Raw genomic sequence first — 16,155 nt, 5'->3', positions numbered from 1 at the left:
TTGTGATCTAGATCATCATGTTAAAATGATACGGTAGCACATACATGGGCCAGGCCAAAAGGTACCTTGCTATTTTATGAAATAGTTACGCGATTCAAGATGAGGGAAAAAAAGGTCTAAATGGAAATTGATGAAATGAGCCCGTATTTTGCAAATACCTACGGAAATTCAGTGTGTGCATGGCATCGTAAAACCGATTGTCGATAGTGTCGTCATAAAAATGTAGGAAAATTCCTTTATGCATTTGAAGTAAATACTGGGAACCGTTTTACGTCTATAGATTCGGTCGTCGAGTACGTGCTTTGTTCGAATGACACGGCATATTACATATTTATTATGGTTTCGAGTTCCGAGGGCTTTCGCGTCTTTTGTTTGTGACTGATATCACATCCATGATATTTTTGTTTACTTCTGTCGCTTTAGATTTTTTTTTTCGCCATTTCAATTCACTGCATTTTGTTCGTAGATCATTCAAGTGGTGACAAAAAGTATGAGAATGCGGCTCAATCGACGAATGGCATGATATTAGAAAACAATGCGTCCAACTTAAATAGAGAAAGAGATAGAGAAAAAGAAACTATTTGATGAGACTGATGTGACACACATTTTGTTCGATTCGTGTGTTCGTTGCGTCTATGTGTCTCCCTATAACTCATTTGCTTGGGTCATAATCCAGATGAATATGCAACCGACTGACATAAATATGCAATGAAGGACTACATGTACGGTTGCCGACCACTGTCTATGTACGTTTTATAAGATCATAATATCCACTATTTTATGCGCAACACATATATATATATATACCGCTTCGCAATGATTGTTGTATGCCTAGGTTGTTGAACTCATACCATAACCATGTTTCGTTCCAGAAAAATACCCTTACACACATTAGCCTTAGCGGAAGGATATTCCGTTGCCATCATACAAAATGTGCAATTATATTATCAACAATATTTACTATATGTAGTTGAAGCGGGGCGACTTTTTTTGCGTTCAACGCTTTTACAATCCAGCAGTGAATGTTTAACAAAAAGCCTGAAAGGGATACACTCAAAGCGGTATACGGAGAATCAAAAACTCGGTATTGTATTTTTATGCGACAAAACTAAACCAACACAGTGTGAGCGCTTTCTAACTCACTCTCTTGTTCTCCCATTTTCGCTCAAAACCATGGTATATGCTTTCAACGTCACGCAACGCAATGGAAAACCTGTCTTTTAGAATGAGCTGCAACAAAAAAGAAACAACAACAACCACCACCATCACCACCCGTGTATGCGACGCATACCGATGAACACCGCCATTAAGTAGATGCAGAGCGCAAACTTGTTGTACGAATGATGCGTGATATTCATCCATCGATGAATCGAATACCATTTTCTGTTTTGGAGGGTTTTGAGTCTCATCCATGCGGCAGCAGTTGTTCAGTATGTTCATTTCCTTCATATCGCTTACATGGAAATACACAATCACGCGCACATCTCTCTTGTAGCAAGTAGGATATTAAATATTTTAAATAAAACCAACCAAGTTCCAAGTATTCCAATTTTATCAGCATTTTTGTTTTGTTTAGTTCAAATACGTATTTTGTCAAAATAACGAGAAAATTACCAAAAATAAATTATACAAAAGTATTGAAACAAAGAGTGTGAGAAAAAAAAACAGTTTTCCATTTTTCTATGTTTGCGCACACAGTGTCGAGCTTCGGAGAAAATTAAACGAAGTTTTGTTTTTCTCTACCACGATTCGCAGGCAGATAATCAATGTAGCCAAAAAGCTAAATACCAAATAACATACCCTTTTTTTGCAAACAAACCGTGCAATAATAAACAGTGATCTTGTTAAGCCAACGGGTGTCACTTCATCATGGAAGGGCATCGATGAGAAAAGAAAAATTGATTTTTTGTGTCTTATAAAAAAAAAGAACCGAATTTAACTCAACAACAAAAGAAACCAATTGAATTGGAATTATTTTGAATGCTTTTGGTTATTATTTTGTGCGAAAAAAAAATTCGATGTGAAAACCATATTGTTATGTGTGCAGACATAAATCGCATTTAATTCATGAACGAAACCATTGTGAACAGTGAATTTCCAGTACGAGCTTTCAATCAACGTGTTCTTCAAATTTGACCATAATCGCATTATTCGTGTGAGGTGAATATAGAGATAAACAATTTCAAAAGACGCAATTCAAATATGCAATATATTAAGTGTTCTTATCAAATGTTATTCATGCTAAAATAAAGATGGTATTGTTGCTCGGGCTCGTTTCTGAATTCAATTTCAACAGACGACCGCACAACCAAATTTTCGGCTTTTTTGAAATGCAAACAATGCCTAAACAATAAAAAAATGACAACAATTGCAAATGCTTGAAGCACCGAGAGGCACCGAATAACCAAATACATTGCCGATTTTCTTTTCCCTTTTTATCAATGAGCCATAATCTTAATAACAGCATAAAATAGGCGACTTAAATGACAAAGTCAAACGATATCAAGAGCTATTTGTATAATAATAGCTTTTGTTTCGAAAATCCCATGAATGTGAACAATAACGACTTTCATTCAGTAAAAAAAAAAAATCAAAGAGCAAACGATTTAAGTCGATAAATCCATCAAAACGCGCAAAAAAATCCGCCCTCCACACATCAAAAAGATTGATGTCTGAATAATTGGCACAAAGCTTGACTCCGGCCAAATAACGTGACAACATTTTCATTAAATTAGTTTTTGTGCAGTGCACATTCCCGTGTGCCCACCAACCAAAGGTGTGAGCAAACGTGATTGAATTGGAAATAGAATTTTCAGCAGCAAGTTTGCTTCCGATTTGAATAGTCTAGTGTTCATGTCAGACGTTTTGTGAATATTAAAATGAACGAAATCAAACAACAGTTGCAAATTCGACTAAAATCTGTTCACGTCCATGTCTTCGTGGAAAGAGCGGCAGACTTCTGACTGGAGCTTACAATAAATATAACAAAATATACGAATACATATATTTTTTTTTTCAACTGAATTACCAACAGGTAATTTTATGACTCCACCATAATTACCATTAATTGTTGATGTTTGTGTACGCGATGGGGTAAATACCGCTGAAAAAAATATAGTCGACGAATTGAAGGACGTAAATTGTGATTCTGAATACAGTCCGCTTGCGTTTTTTTAATGTTAGATTTCATTACTTGCGTTTTTCTGTTGGCAACATACTTTCGAAAAGTGCTTTTCCAATTCCGTTTGCGGCTCCTGTGAGCAAGCAAAACACTCACTGCATAAACTTCATCTCTCTCAGCTTATAGTGTTTGTACTTGTCACGTTATCATGCATTCAACAAGAGAAAGGGGAGAAAAACACATTTCGTTGTTTTTCATATTTTTTTATTTCCGTTCACATTTCTTCCCTTTCTATTTTCACTCTGTTTCAATTTAAGTTCGAGACAAATAGATGGTCTTTGAAACATCCGAAGGAGTTACTTGAATTACATCGTAGCAAATTACCGATAAAAGCATTACATAAAAGTGTTTTTGTTTGTAAACACGAGAAGAGAGAGAGAGACCGAGAGAGAGAGAGAGAGAGAGTGAGAGAGAGGTAGCGCAACTCGTGGACGTCGTCCCATTGAAATATTCTGTATAATTTTTCACTTGACATTATGTTATGGCATAAGCAATAGCTACTGTGAACTCCACAGAACTTCGCGTCAAATTGCATCGTTTCCAGTTTCCACTGTTTAAATATTCATTTTTGCCATGCCGTTCATAATAAATTAATATGCATTAGGGCGCAAAGAAATCAAGAGAAAAAACTAATATTATGAAAAACAACGCCGTTGTAAAATCTTCTATAACAAAATGATTTGGTGATGTTTTCTCATTGATATGGATTAAGCGACGCTGTCTGTACTTTTGGCGTTGAAATTTAACAGAAATATTTAGTTGGTCTTATTAGAAGAAGGAAAAAAAAAACACTAAATGAAGGTTCCGCGGAGAGTTCATAAATTTCTAGTAAGTAACATGAGCTTTATTTGGCTACCATGCTCGCAATTTGCTTTAGATACAAGAAAAAAAATGAACAAAACCGATGGCCTTCCGAGAGTATGACGCCAGTTTAGACCGACGGCGCTTGTGCCAGAAGAAACGAGTAATTGCAGAGAAATTTCGCGCAAAAAATGTGCGTTCATGCAAAAAAATGGAAGAAAAAAATGAAATTGTTTTTTTTCCCTTTTATAATGGTTTTTTCCTACGTCGAACAACCACAATATTTGACATACATCGATACAAGCGGGATGTATACATTTTTTTGGATGATAAATTAAAAATTTCATTTGTCGGATCTATTTCCATTGCGAATACTTTCCTCGTCCCCGTTTACCGAAATTGTCGATAGCGGAAATTCCAACATTAAATTCGTCCTTTTGGTCTAATGACTGCGAATTGCCGTATAACCAGATAGCATAGCATTTGAATTTAATGTACCAAAAGCTGTATTACATCGCAAACGTGCCATACATTCCGAGCATACACTAGAGAATTAAAAATGATACGCACTTACTATGGGCCATGGGCGAATATGATCCAGAGCCAAGAATGTGAAACAAGCAAAGAATTCATAAGTCGTAATTGAGAATATATGACAATCGGACTTATTACAATGCTCACTGAATTGGTGTTTCGCTTTGATAATTGCGTTAAGCTGGCTCTTATGGTTGTTGTTGTCGTTGTCGTCGTTGTTGTCTATGTATTAAATGTAAATAAGAAGCACATCTCTTGTTAGTATCCAACACTGGCGTTTCATAAAGGCAATTTCAATATGTTTACCATTTTGGGATGAATTACATTGATAGTATAGAGAAAAAATCAAATTATGTTGGGGGAGTGTAATTTGTGTCACAGTTGGTAAAAGGCAACTTCATTGCATCTGCTTCTACACCTCATCAAAAAAGAATGGAATCAAACGAAGGAAAACAGCACGAAGTTTATATGTTTAAGCAATTTTAGACAATAAATCGGTTATACCATGATGTTGTTCTTTCTTAAGTCTTGATTCAATATTAACATGACTGTGACGCTGTCCATTTGCATACAACAGAAAATTAATGATTTATGAAAATATTTGACGAAATGAGCCCGAACACGGCACAATTGTGTTGTTGTGTATGCAATCAGAGTAAAGTTGCTGTATCAGACACATTAAATACTGCAAAACATATTGCCAAATGCATAGTCATTGTATCTTCTTTATTTGGAATAATGGATTTCATCGCTTTATTTAAGACGTTTTTAGTGTTTTCTTATTTTCGCTCTGAGAGTGATGTAAACATCTAACTAAAAGAAAATTCAGCGTAAATTACATGTGTGTGCGAAGTGTGTGCAATTTGCGGTTAAATGGTTGCCGACTCAAGTGGAAACTCATACAATACTTTCACATATATGTATAAACTCGGCAGACGTTTAATCGAAAGTATTTGCCACAAGAGAACCCCATTTTTACATTGACATCAAGTATTCGAAAAGAGAGAGAAAAAAAAACGTCCAAGGGTTTTATTTGATTTATTTTATTGTAATTCATTTTATAGTCGTTTCTCGTGTGTGTGCAGATGCTATGCATTTCGATTCGCCACATAAATCTCAATTGTTCATGCACGTTCATCGGCAACCGAACTCAATAAATTCGTATTTTTCGTCTGAATCGGAATGAAATTGGTGAGAATGTCAGTTTTTAGAAGGAGTTTTCAGGTATATTTGCAAAGTCAGCGAATATTAATTCGTCAGGAAGGCATTTTTTTCAATGCCATTTCATGCGTACGATGTTTGTTATTGGCGAGCACGAACTCCGCCTTGCTTGTTTTCTTTTGAACAGCACGAGACAACTAATGTGACAACAATAACATTTGGATCGTTTATTACAGACACCGTTGTGTGTCATATATGCGTTGCGTGTGTCGTATTTTGTTTGGTTTTCCAAAATTGAAAGCGTATCGATTTTCTTTTCCGGTGATCCAATTGTGATTTTACAGTGCCACCGGCGAAATATGATTGAGCAATTTACATTCATTTAATGTGTGTTGAGCTTTGTGTTCTATTAGATCGAATGACATATAAATGCTTTGACGGTCTTACCGTCAATCAATTTTTATTTTTCCGTTCGCCTTCTTTCCGCATTAGATGGCATCGAATAAATTCCAAAATTTGATTGTTGTAGATTTACTTTGAGCATGGCTTCACATTGTATGATGACAGCTTATTCATGGGAGAATATTTTTCAAAGTGCTTACAACGTTTAAGCGTGCGCTCTTTTATTGAACATCGATTTATTTATGTAGCAAAAGTCATTTATATTATCGTTGAATTGGCGTATTGATTCCCAGAAATTCGAATGGGGTACATTTGCAGAGAGCACAGAAGGGAATTGGTTATTGAGTCGCGCGTGATTTTTTTTCCTTCTTTTGTACAGAAAATAACAAACATGCTCTCTCGTTTTCAAGTCAAGAATAACATTACCATTTCAAAATAAATGTAAAATAGAAAAGAAAACGAGCTTTCAAATGTAAGCAGACCAGAATCTTTTATACAACATCTTTTCTTTCATAAAATTTAAATGAACAACTGTTCTACTTTTGATCTTTTTCTCGGAAAAACCATTGAACGCCTATGAAACATGAAATACGGACGAAACATCATAACCATTTAGTTTACTTTGGGGCAAATTTTCATTCACACAGATAATTTTTCTTAGATGGCATAACATTCTTTCTGCAATGCAAAAAAATACCGATGAACATTTCATTCCCGCAAACTGAACAAATGAGGACACATGTGAAAACCCATCTCAATTACATTGCAATTGAAAATTCAACAGAGTGGAAAGGACGAAATACACTCGATTTAATGCGCGATGCTTTTAACTTTCATGAAACATGTACTTTCATGATGTAGTTGTGTAGCATTCCACTCGATTCCGCATTTGTATACTATAAACACTGAAATATTCCATAATATTCTGCATAGTATCGGCTTAAAACTCAAAATACTTAGTAAAATGCCATTCTTCATTCTATGTGAGAGGAAGAAGAAGATATTTGCTTAAGTGCAAATCTAAGATAGCATGCAAATACTTGGAATACATGCCACTTCACATTTTGCCATCATCATTATTTTTCGTATTGATTTTTCTAACCATAATGTGTTATGTTCTTATGTTTTTGATATTGTCGGTGATTTTTGTGTAGAACACATCCCCATTTCAAATTGCAAGCGAGCATACTTATCTATTTTTTTTTTTTTTAGTTTTGCGAAAATGATTTCTTTTGGTTGTTTTCTTTGTTTCTCCATTTCGAATCCGTTTCCATTGTTCAATGTTTTTCTTTTCCATTTGCTAAGAGCAATTTACTTTCACGAAGATTGCGATTTTGGCCTGAATTGTCTTGTTATTGTCTTACTGTCATTCGATACAAAAGCTTAGTAGACATTTTCGCTCGCACCATGAAGAATCTTCTTCGTTGAAGAATTTGTTTGTTTTTGTCATCGGCGATGGAAATGCGAAAAATGCCATTTTTTCCCCGATTTCATTCAATGTCAACGAAAGAGACGAAGAAATATTGATGAGTCGTAAATGCGGATTGTTTACGTTGTTGATAATTAAATGTTGATTTACGGCTTTTACAGCAAATATTCGTGATTTATAGACATTGGGACTTTTGTCATGACAACACGAAACTCTGCCAAAATAATACACTTGGACTTGAACGATATACACACGTATCATAACGTATTCAGTAGTGTGCGAGCTCATCTGATAAAATACTGCTGTGTCTTGACACACAATAAATTCATTTAATTTGCGATATGGCCAGAGCATGACGCTCAATTACAAATCACGTCAACGTTTGCAATACCAGCAAATAGGTACGGTGTGCCACATTTTTTTGGGACTTTTTTGCGCAGCTGATGCAAAGAGAGCGTGTAGTAAAATCTACAGAAAAATGGAAACCCGTTTTATTCATTTTCCGAAAATTAATGTAGGAAAGAATAACCACGTAAAGCAAAAGTTTTAGTTTGAAGAATATCATTTGCAAACATATATACAATTAAGAAGAAGAATATATTTTCTCTTTATCTTCTTGTTCAATTTTAAAGTAGCGAAGTTATTATGGAACTTATGCATACTTTCGTTAGAAGAATTACGCAAGATCAACAGTTTTGCTCGTTGTAAACTTTATAGCAATTCCCATAAGTGTACATCATATATTCAATACTTTTCCTTTTCATCAACTTAATCCGTCTTAATAACATTCTGTGATACCGTACTTACCTTTAACAAGTAGCAAACGAGTCACATGAAATGTTTATCAAAATTATTCCACTGAGTCGATTCTATGCGGGTTATTTCGCTTGCTTGTTATCTATGAAATTGAACAGCACCAGCAGGTCTGTGACATCCAAAATTGAATGATCGATAAATTATTTATAACTAAGTCCAGTTTGATGAGAGAGGAAAATAATTACATTCACAGTTCTCCGAATGTGGCACGTGTAAGGCTCTTAGATGGAGGGTAACCATCGGAGAACTAAATCTGAAGAAAAAACTATTCCAAGAAACACAAACAATGCATTGAACAAATTCAAGAAAAATAGAAAACTTCTTTAAAATTCCCCAATGTTCGACCAATATTGAAATGGCATTTCTCCCAGGTCGGCGATTTTTTCTAAGCAGACATTTAACAGACCATTAAAAGAGATTAAAAAATAACTTAAAGAAGGGCACAAAGATTAACCTTATAATGAGAGGTCAAGTTGTTTCTCAATTTCTTACTCTCTGACCAACCCTTCGCTATGTAAATTTGTTCCGATTATGTTTGATTATACGAAAATTACCTGATGATACTTTACGATATCTACGTTGTATTTATTAATATTAATTCGGCAAATCCCAATTTATACAAAAAATTAATGTCAAAGTAGTGCATTGCACGGATTTACAGACTGTTTCATTGAGCAGAGACAATGTCCATAAAAAAGTTCATATCATTATTGCAATGATAATAAGCTCATTTTATCTCTCTCTGAAAAAATCAAAATATTTGATGTTTTTATGTTCTGTTTACAAGCTTTTTTCACATGTGTTGTTGTAATTTTTTTATTTATCCGGAAATTTATGAATGCAAAAAAAGAAAAATGTCAATCCATTTTTTTGCTCGAGCTTTGGAGGATAATAATAGCAGCTGCATTAATATGGTCGGATCTTCATCATTCTTATTCACGCTCATTATGTTTATTAACGCAAATAAAAACAAGATTGATCATAAAATGTTTGCCAAATATTAAAATAATTTGAAAAATAAAATGTGCAGCTGCCGCAAGTGAAACCCAGAAAAACTGTGATTTTCAAATGAGGCCTTGGATTTTTTTTATTATTGAATGGCAAGCTTTCACCGTGTTTTTTTTAGTAATAGATCACTCAGTTGAGGCAGTGATTAATGGATCTTTTTTTAGATGTATTGCATTATCATCACATTGGTTTGAATGTTAAACACTTTTATCAGCAATTTCGTTAATTGAACGAATATCATTTAATATGATTAATAGCGATATGATAAACTGTTAAGCTTTACTCCATCATATAAACAGATGTGATTGGGTGGAGAACCGCAGGTTGAAAATGCTGCAAAAACACATGTGTTCACGATGTCAAATGAACCTTGTACCACTTGTTTGTAATGGTTTTTATAAAAGTGTGTCTTAACAAAATATTTAATCACATCGATTGCATTCAACTGAAGGCGAACACACATTTTCCTTAAATTAAGCTATAACATGAAGAAAATTTCATCACTTATATCACGGTTTGTAATGTGGTTTCGTTTCGTTTGGTGTGTTTATTATTTTTTTGTGACAGCAAAATGCATGCAGTGGCAGGAATTCATTCGGCTATGGCCATCAAACGGCAACGACATCGACGAGAAATGGCGGCACGAGAACGTGAACGACGCTTGAGTACACATAGTTCCGAAAGTGGTGATACCCATCATTCATTTCATGGTTCAACGCGTCGAAAACATCGTCCCAATGCCAGCGGAACACATGGCAGCACAATGCTTGATACAAAAGTCGTAACAAGCATTGGAATGCTACACATTGGTGTTGTATTCTTAGTATTTGGTATATTTTTGCTGGGCGCTGGACTGTTACCAAATGATGTGAGCGGTGTGGGGGCTCCTGGTGAGTTCTTTTTTTTTCATTTCCATTTCAATCTCATTCACAACGTTGATTCAACACTGACCAATTGTTTTGACATCCAATCAATTTTTTTTGCCTTTGAAATATTCGCCACTGAAATTAAATGATATCAAAAAAATAGGCAAACCAATGATATGGTGGAACGAATTAGTGGCGACTGGATTATTCGCGGTGATTTTAGGAATCTTTTTGATAGTGCTAAATTGTTTGATAAGCAAACGCGAAGAAGATGACTTAGAGGAATATGTACAACGACAATTGACCCGATCAAGAAGCGGCCATAGATTGGAACGTGATCTTGAAACGGGCGGTTTAACAACACGACACAATCGACGCATGAAACAAACACTCACAACGGCCGACGAACTATCACATTCCAAATCAAATATAACACCCATTACTAGTGAAGTAGCTACCCCGACTACACCAAACGGTAATGATTCAATACATTCAGTATCTCAATATTAAATTAGATGTTCTCACGGGATTATCTTTCGCTTATCGATTGACTTCTATACAATCTGATGCACATTCAAAAATATGCTACCCGTTAAATATAGTCTAAAAAAGCACAAAATTATTTATATACCTAAGAGAGCACTTAATGATTATAATGTCTAATCTATGAAAAAAAAAAAATCTTTATACAAAAACACTAATATTTTTCCTACATTATCATTGAACTGGCCCTCCCCTTCAAATTTTTTTTCGACAAAATCTCCCATTGATCCAAATCACGAAAACCCATCAAAACACAATTACAAAACAAACCAAAAAAACAAATACCGACATTACATAATTCGATCGAATCGTCGATGTAACAACAACAAATTGATTGACGGAAAATATTGTGTATAGAAAACGGGACGACTGGCGAGATGCTGCTTGAAAAAATCCTCGAAGAAGATAGCAACTTTGATGATCGACAACAACGTGAATATCTGACACATGAACATGAACACGATAAAAAACATTTGCTGGGCAATGGACATACGGTTACTGTGCATGTAACACGTATCTAAGCAAACAAAATTACGAATTCATGAATTTTCAAGAAAATCGTACACAACATTCATACACATAATATAGCCGACGAAAAATGGATGAAAATGAAAGTGGAGGAAAGTAAGTTAAAATAATATCCATGGTTTCCAACTCTCTCTCGCACACACATATTATTATTACTATTATTATTATCCGCATTTTCGGTTTCTACCGCTGAAAGTGTATTAGTTAAGGTTAGTTTGAGCTTATAGCATTTATCATAATAACATACAACGGCGAGAAAAGTTTCATTACATTTAAAAGCTCATTGATTAGGCAATGATGCGGTTAGGTAAAAATTTCCGGCATCGCTTTTGCTTTGTGTCAATATTAATTTGCAAAATCATAAGCATCGACATGATACTTAACTCAATGAATTCAATTTTGTATGTTGTGAAATGGATGTCATTAGATATTAAATGTAACACACAATCGAAACATAATGATAGGTAATTTGGATGCTATCATTTTTTTTCGAAGCTCCACCCACATTTTGACCGCAATGTAATCGATCGTCAGCTCCAATTTGGTTCACACTTTTGTGTGAGATAGATATAGAGTCTATCTATCTGATGAAAAAAAAAACATATAACATAGTGAAAAATAAATGGATGCAAAAAACATCAAGCACACATACAGTGTGGAAATGATGTATGTCATTTTGAATAGGTAATAAATCACCATAGACAAAATAGAAAATTTCATCCCTGGCGTCGCTAGCCTCTTTCATTCGATTTCTAGTTTTGTATATGGTTACAGCACAAATTTGGCAAGAAAAAAAAAACATTTACTCAACTTATTTTAAGTATGTTAATATCATCATGGCAATTTATATTGCTGGAAAACTCTAAATTAATTTTTAAATATAGAAAATTCTATTATATCATTTCCTTGAGCTTCATCGCAAGGACTAGTCGAATTCATACCCAATTAGATTGAACTCGAACCAATTTACTGAAAATCAAGGTGTAAACGTATCGAGCTAATATTGATAGCACAAAACCACGACCCTCGCTCATGTTTCGTATATATCTGCTCCGGCGAATTTGCATTTTAGCTAACTTGATTGGCAAAAACTTTAGTCAAAGTATATAAATTATTGATTTGATTTGGAATTTTATTAAAAGAATTTTAGAAACTTTTCGACTAAAAAGTACTTAGACGAAAATTGTGCGCATTATAAATGTAATTACGTTCGATTCGGGAGAGAAAATATGAACCGTATTTTTTTCAATTGAAACCTGTACGATGTGAACTCTGTAGTGTCTTTCCAGTAAATCGGTGGATCCATAACAAAAAAAAAGAACCGCTCATTCCTTATGTATCGTACACTTTTACGCGCTGTTCTGCTCTAATAATAAGTGCTAAAAAATTAACATACATACGTTTCATATAACACGATAAAAGCCTGTATGTGAACGTGCTTATTTAACAAATTTATAACTAAATGCCTACTTACTACATAAATCAACATAATATTTAAATGGAAAATCATATATTCGTAATAAGCCTGTATGTATTGTAAAATTCTTTGAGCCTTAAATTATTTCGGTTTTTCTTTTCAAATTAATGAGTAAGGATTTAAAACATATAAATATATATCTAACTAAATTACATGGTTCCAGATATACTTTGTGCCAGTAACTAACAAATAACTATGATTATGATATGAATGAACGTTGTTTGCAACATATTATGAATTTTTCAAAATCAATAATTGCACGTTACCTTTGCTCCGTACAAACTAAATACACAAAAAAATATATATTATATTCATTGGTCTTTTGCCAAGGGCCAATTTCTCTACTATTTCTCTATCTTGTTCGTCCTATAACGCACTTACAATATCAGCCGTCAAGGAATCCTGTAAAGAAGCAACAGCTTTCGTAATCAAATCAAGTGGAATGATCTGTAAGGACATATTTTGTGACTTATGACAGACGCATTAAAACACCGTTGCTAGACTCTATTTATACGTGGACACAAGAAAAAACACGATTTGTAACATAAGGGTGAACAAGTTTGGCATATTTTCCTTGAACGTGTCACATATATTTTTCTTTTGGCGACACAGTTGAAGTGATGGTTATTTGCCATCAATTTCCGAATCCATTTTGTTGGCGAAACACATGAAAAAAAATCTTTTAAATCGCTCAACTCTTCAGTGCAATCGATAAAGCTGCTTCAGGAAAATAAGTAGTAATTTTCGTCCAAAAATTGACGATAAAACAACCTTAAATAAATTGGAAATTGAAAACGAGATTAAATCTCAATTTAGATGTTTCGTTATGTTATAACATAATATTGCATTCGAATTGTAGCGCATGGGAATATCCAAATTGAATTCAAAAATGAATCGAAAAACCCATATGCATCACTGAATTTTTTTTTTTGGTTGAATTGCAAAGTTACAATGCAATTTTCCAATGGTATTAAAACTCGTAATGAAATTATAAAGTTTATTTTATGAGCATAAACGGATTCGCATATGGTTGGAAAATGTGTATTGAATTCATATTTCATGATAATTTGTGTTCACCAGATTTTATAGCAAAAATTTGTGATTTGCAATCAATCCTGCATTCTTTTTTATGTAAATTAACATAATGATAACGATTTTAATCCATCTTCTTAATGCCAAGGAAAATAAATAGAGCATAGATTTTATTTATTCTAACTGAAAATATCATTCAACCACACACACCAACACAACATACAATCATACACATCAATATCAATATAAGTAAGGAAAGTTTTTTGACCAGTTCTGCGAATATACATACACAGATACACAATTTGAAATGTTTTCAAATCAAATTTTAACATATTTAGGATGAAATTGATGAAAACAACAACATAACAAATCTATTTCATAAGAATACATTAGAATCTATTTTTTACTTAAGCGACTTATGACATTTTAAATGCACATCCTCTTAACTTTTCGGTTAGCCAAACGCATTTCATTGTACATTAGATTTAAATAACTAAAAATATTCTAATTAGGAATTTGTTTTATATATATTGTAAACACAAAATCCAAAATATTGTGCTAAATTGAAACGACTAGTGATTAAACATAATTTTTGTTTTTTATGTATATTTTCACGGGACTATACTATGTTTCCGCCTTTTTTTCTTTCTCTCTCTTTCTCTATATCTATTTAATCGCTGCACTACAGCGTGTTGACGACTATTTTCTTTTTTTTATTTCATTTGTAGTTAGTGCTCTGAAACATTGATTTTAACGATTTAAACACACGATGTTAAGAGAATATAAGGTGCAAAATGCAATTTATTAATGAAAATGCATTTCAAAAGTTAAAGAGAATGATTTCGCGCTTGCATTCACTTGCGCAATTAAAAATGTGAAATAAATGTCAACATGAGGATGTGCACATGAAATTTTCGTTTAATGCGAACACGAAATCATCGAATAACGCAATAAATTTGGTGCAGAATAATGCATTCAACTCTGAATAATTCCGTTGACACCTTTTACCTTTGTAAAACGCGCATTTGAATTTAAATGTCACGGATATTGTCGGATAACTGCCCTAATGCAAAAGAATGTGAAGAACGTTCATAGATTTGAACAAAAATTCAATTCGCACCAAATGCGTTGTACCAAAACTGGAATGCTGTAGAAACTAACCAGTGTAAATGTGTTGTGAGCTACCTTGAAAACATTCGAATGAACACACAGCTACACACTTTTTTCCTCACTCATTCAACTCTCTTGCGCTTTGATTTCATCTGGCAGCAAAGCGCCAGAGTGAATGCTCACCACATTTCACTGATTCGTTTTGATAACTGAACCAAAATGAAATAAAAATAAAAAACAACAACAAATCTAGTGAAATCTTCATGCTATTTATATATTTTTTACTTATACAATGCGTATATCTATATAAACAAAAAAAATACAACTAAAATGAAATTACTACATACTTTTTGACTGTAAATTTGTGATTTTTCTATATTTTGAAATTTAAATCAAATAAATAAATAAAACCAATCAATAAATTACAAAACAAATCAAGTGCGTTTTGAACATTTTTTTTCTGTTTTTAGTGCGTGCAAAAAAAACAACAACCGAAAGGTATGTAAATACAACAAAACAAATGTTAGGTTCACGAGCAGGTATCATATCATTTTTTGACGAGTTGAATAAATCTGAAGTGAATGTGGATGATTCTTTTTTGGATTCATTCAATTCCTGCTCTTAATCAATCTAGCTCAGTTGTCAGTGGGGAAAAATCGTTCTTCTGCATTTCATATTGTTTTTTTTTTTCGGTATTTGCAATTCATGTTGATTATTTCAATTTGAATACATATTAGAATTTGAATAAATAACGAAATGGAAAGTACTTCAATTTGATACGATATGATGTGAATAAGTTGAAATACTCAACATTTGAAAATACACAAAGTAAGAGACAATGTTGCCTTGCTTATATCACATCGTTGTTAAAAGTTGAGTGAGCACTTGTGACCGTTCAAACGAAAAGAATTGAATAATTTTCTTACACATTTCAAGTTTTTCTCTCACTTTCTTTCTTTCTCTCTATCTCGCTATCTCTCTAGAGAGTGTGTGTGATGAACATTACGGCTACATAACGAATGTGTGTCAACAGAATGATGAAAATTATTTTGGAGTGAGAATTTATGTGGCATTTCATGAATTCGTACCATTTGGCATTCCATGAAAAATACCTTGTTGACACATTCGGCAGTCATCACAGCGCCAAGTGAGTGAATTACCACTATGTTTGGTATGAAGAAATTTTGATAAAGAAATCTCATAAGACATACTTCAAAGGAGTAAAATTTTGCTTTCAACAGCTCGATAAAGAGTTCAACTTTTCGCA

At 33.5% G+C, this 16,155-nt stretch overlaps 1 protein-coding gene across 1 annotated transcript; it reads left to right on the top strand.

Moving 5' to 3' along the window:
• Nucleotides 1–1,423: 1,423 nt before the first annotated feature.
• On the top strand, nt 1,424–15,155 carry LOC116344355. The gene is made up of 4 exons (XM_031772848.1): nt 1,424–2,160; nt 9,900–10,222; nt 10,362–10,673; nt 11,099–15,155. The coding sequence occupies exons 2-4, from the start codon at nt 9,904–9,906 to the stop codon at nt 11,260–11,262; spliced, it is 795 nt and encodes a 264-aa protein (XP_031628708.1). The 5' UTR covers nt 1,424–2,160; nt 9,900–9,903; the 3' UTR covers nt 11,263–15,155.
• Nucleotides 15,156–16,155: the final 1,000 nt, after the last annotated feature.

Source organism: Contarinia nasturtii, unplaced genomic scaffold (genome assembly GCF_009176525.2).
Source record: "Contarinia nasturtii isolate CC-2019 unplaced genomic scaffold, AAFC_CNas_1.1 Cnas_scaffold_1037, whole genome shotgun sequence".
In the NCBI taxonomy this organism is placed as follows: Eukaryota; Metazoa; Arthropoda; class Insecta; order Diptera; family Cecidomyiidae; genus Contarinia; species Contarinia nasturtii.
This window is presented reverse-complemented; position numbering and strand designations above follow the sequence as displayed.

Bases quoted from the DNA above. Each gene is read 5' to 3' on its own strand.
- LOC116344355 (XM_031772848.1), top strand. From the start codon at position 9,904: ATGCATGCAGTGGCAGGAATTCATTCGGCTATGGCCATCAAACGGCAA. The intron at 10,223-10,361 runs GTGAGTTCTTTT...TCAAAAAAATAG, and splicing joins GAGCGGTGTGGGGGCTCCTG to GCAAACCAATGATATGGTGG. The intron at 10,674-11,098 runs GTAATGATTCAA...TATTGTGTATAG, and splicing joins TACCCCGACTACACCAAACG to AAAACGGGACGACTGGCGAG.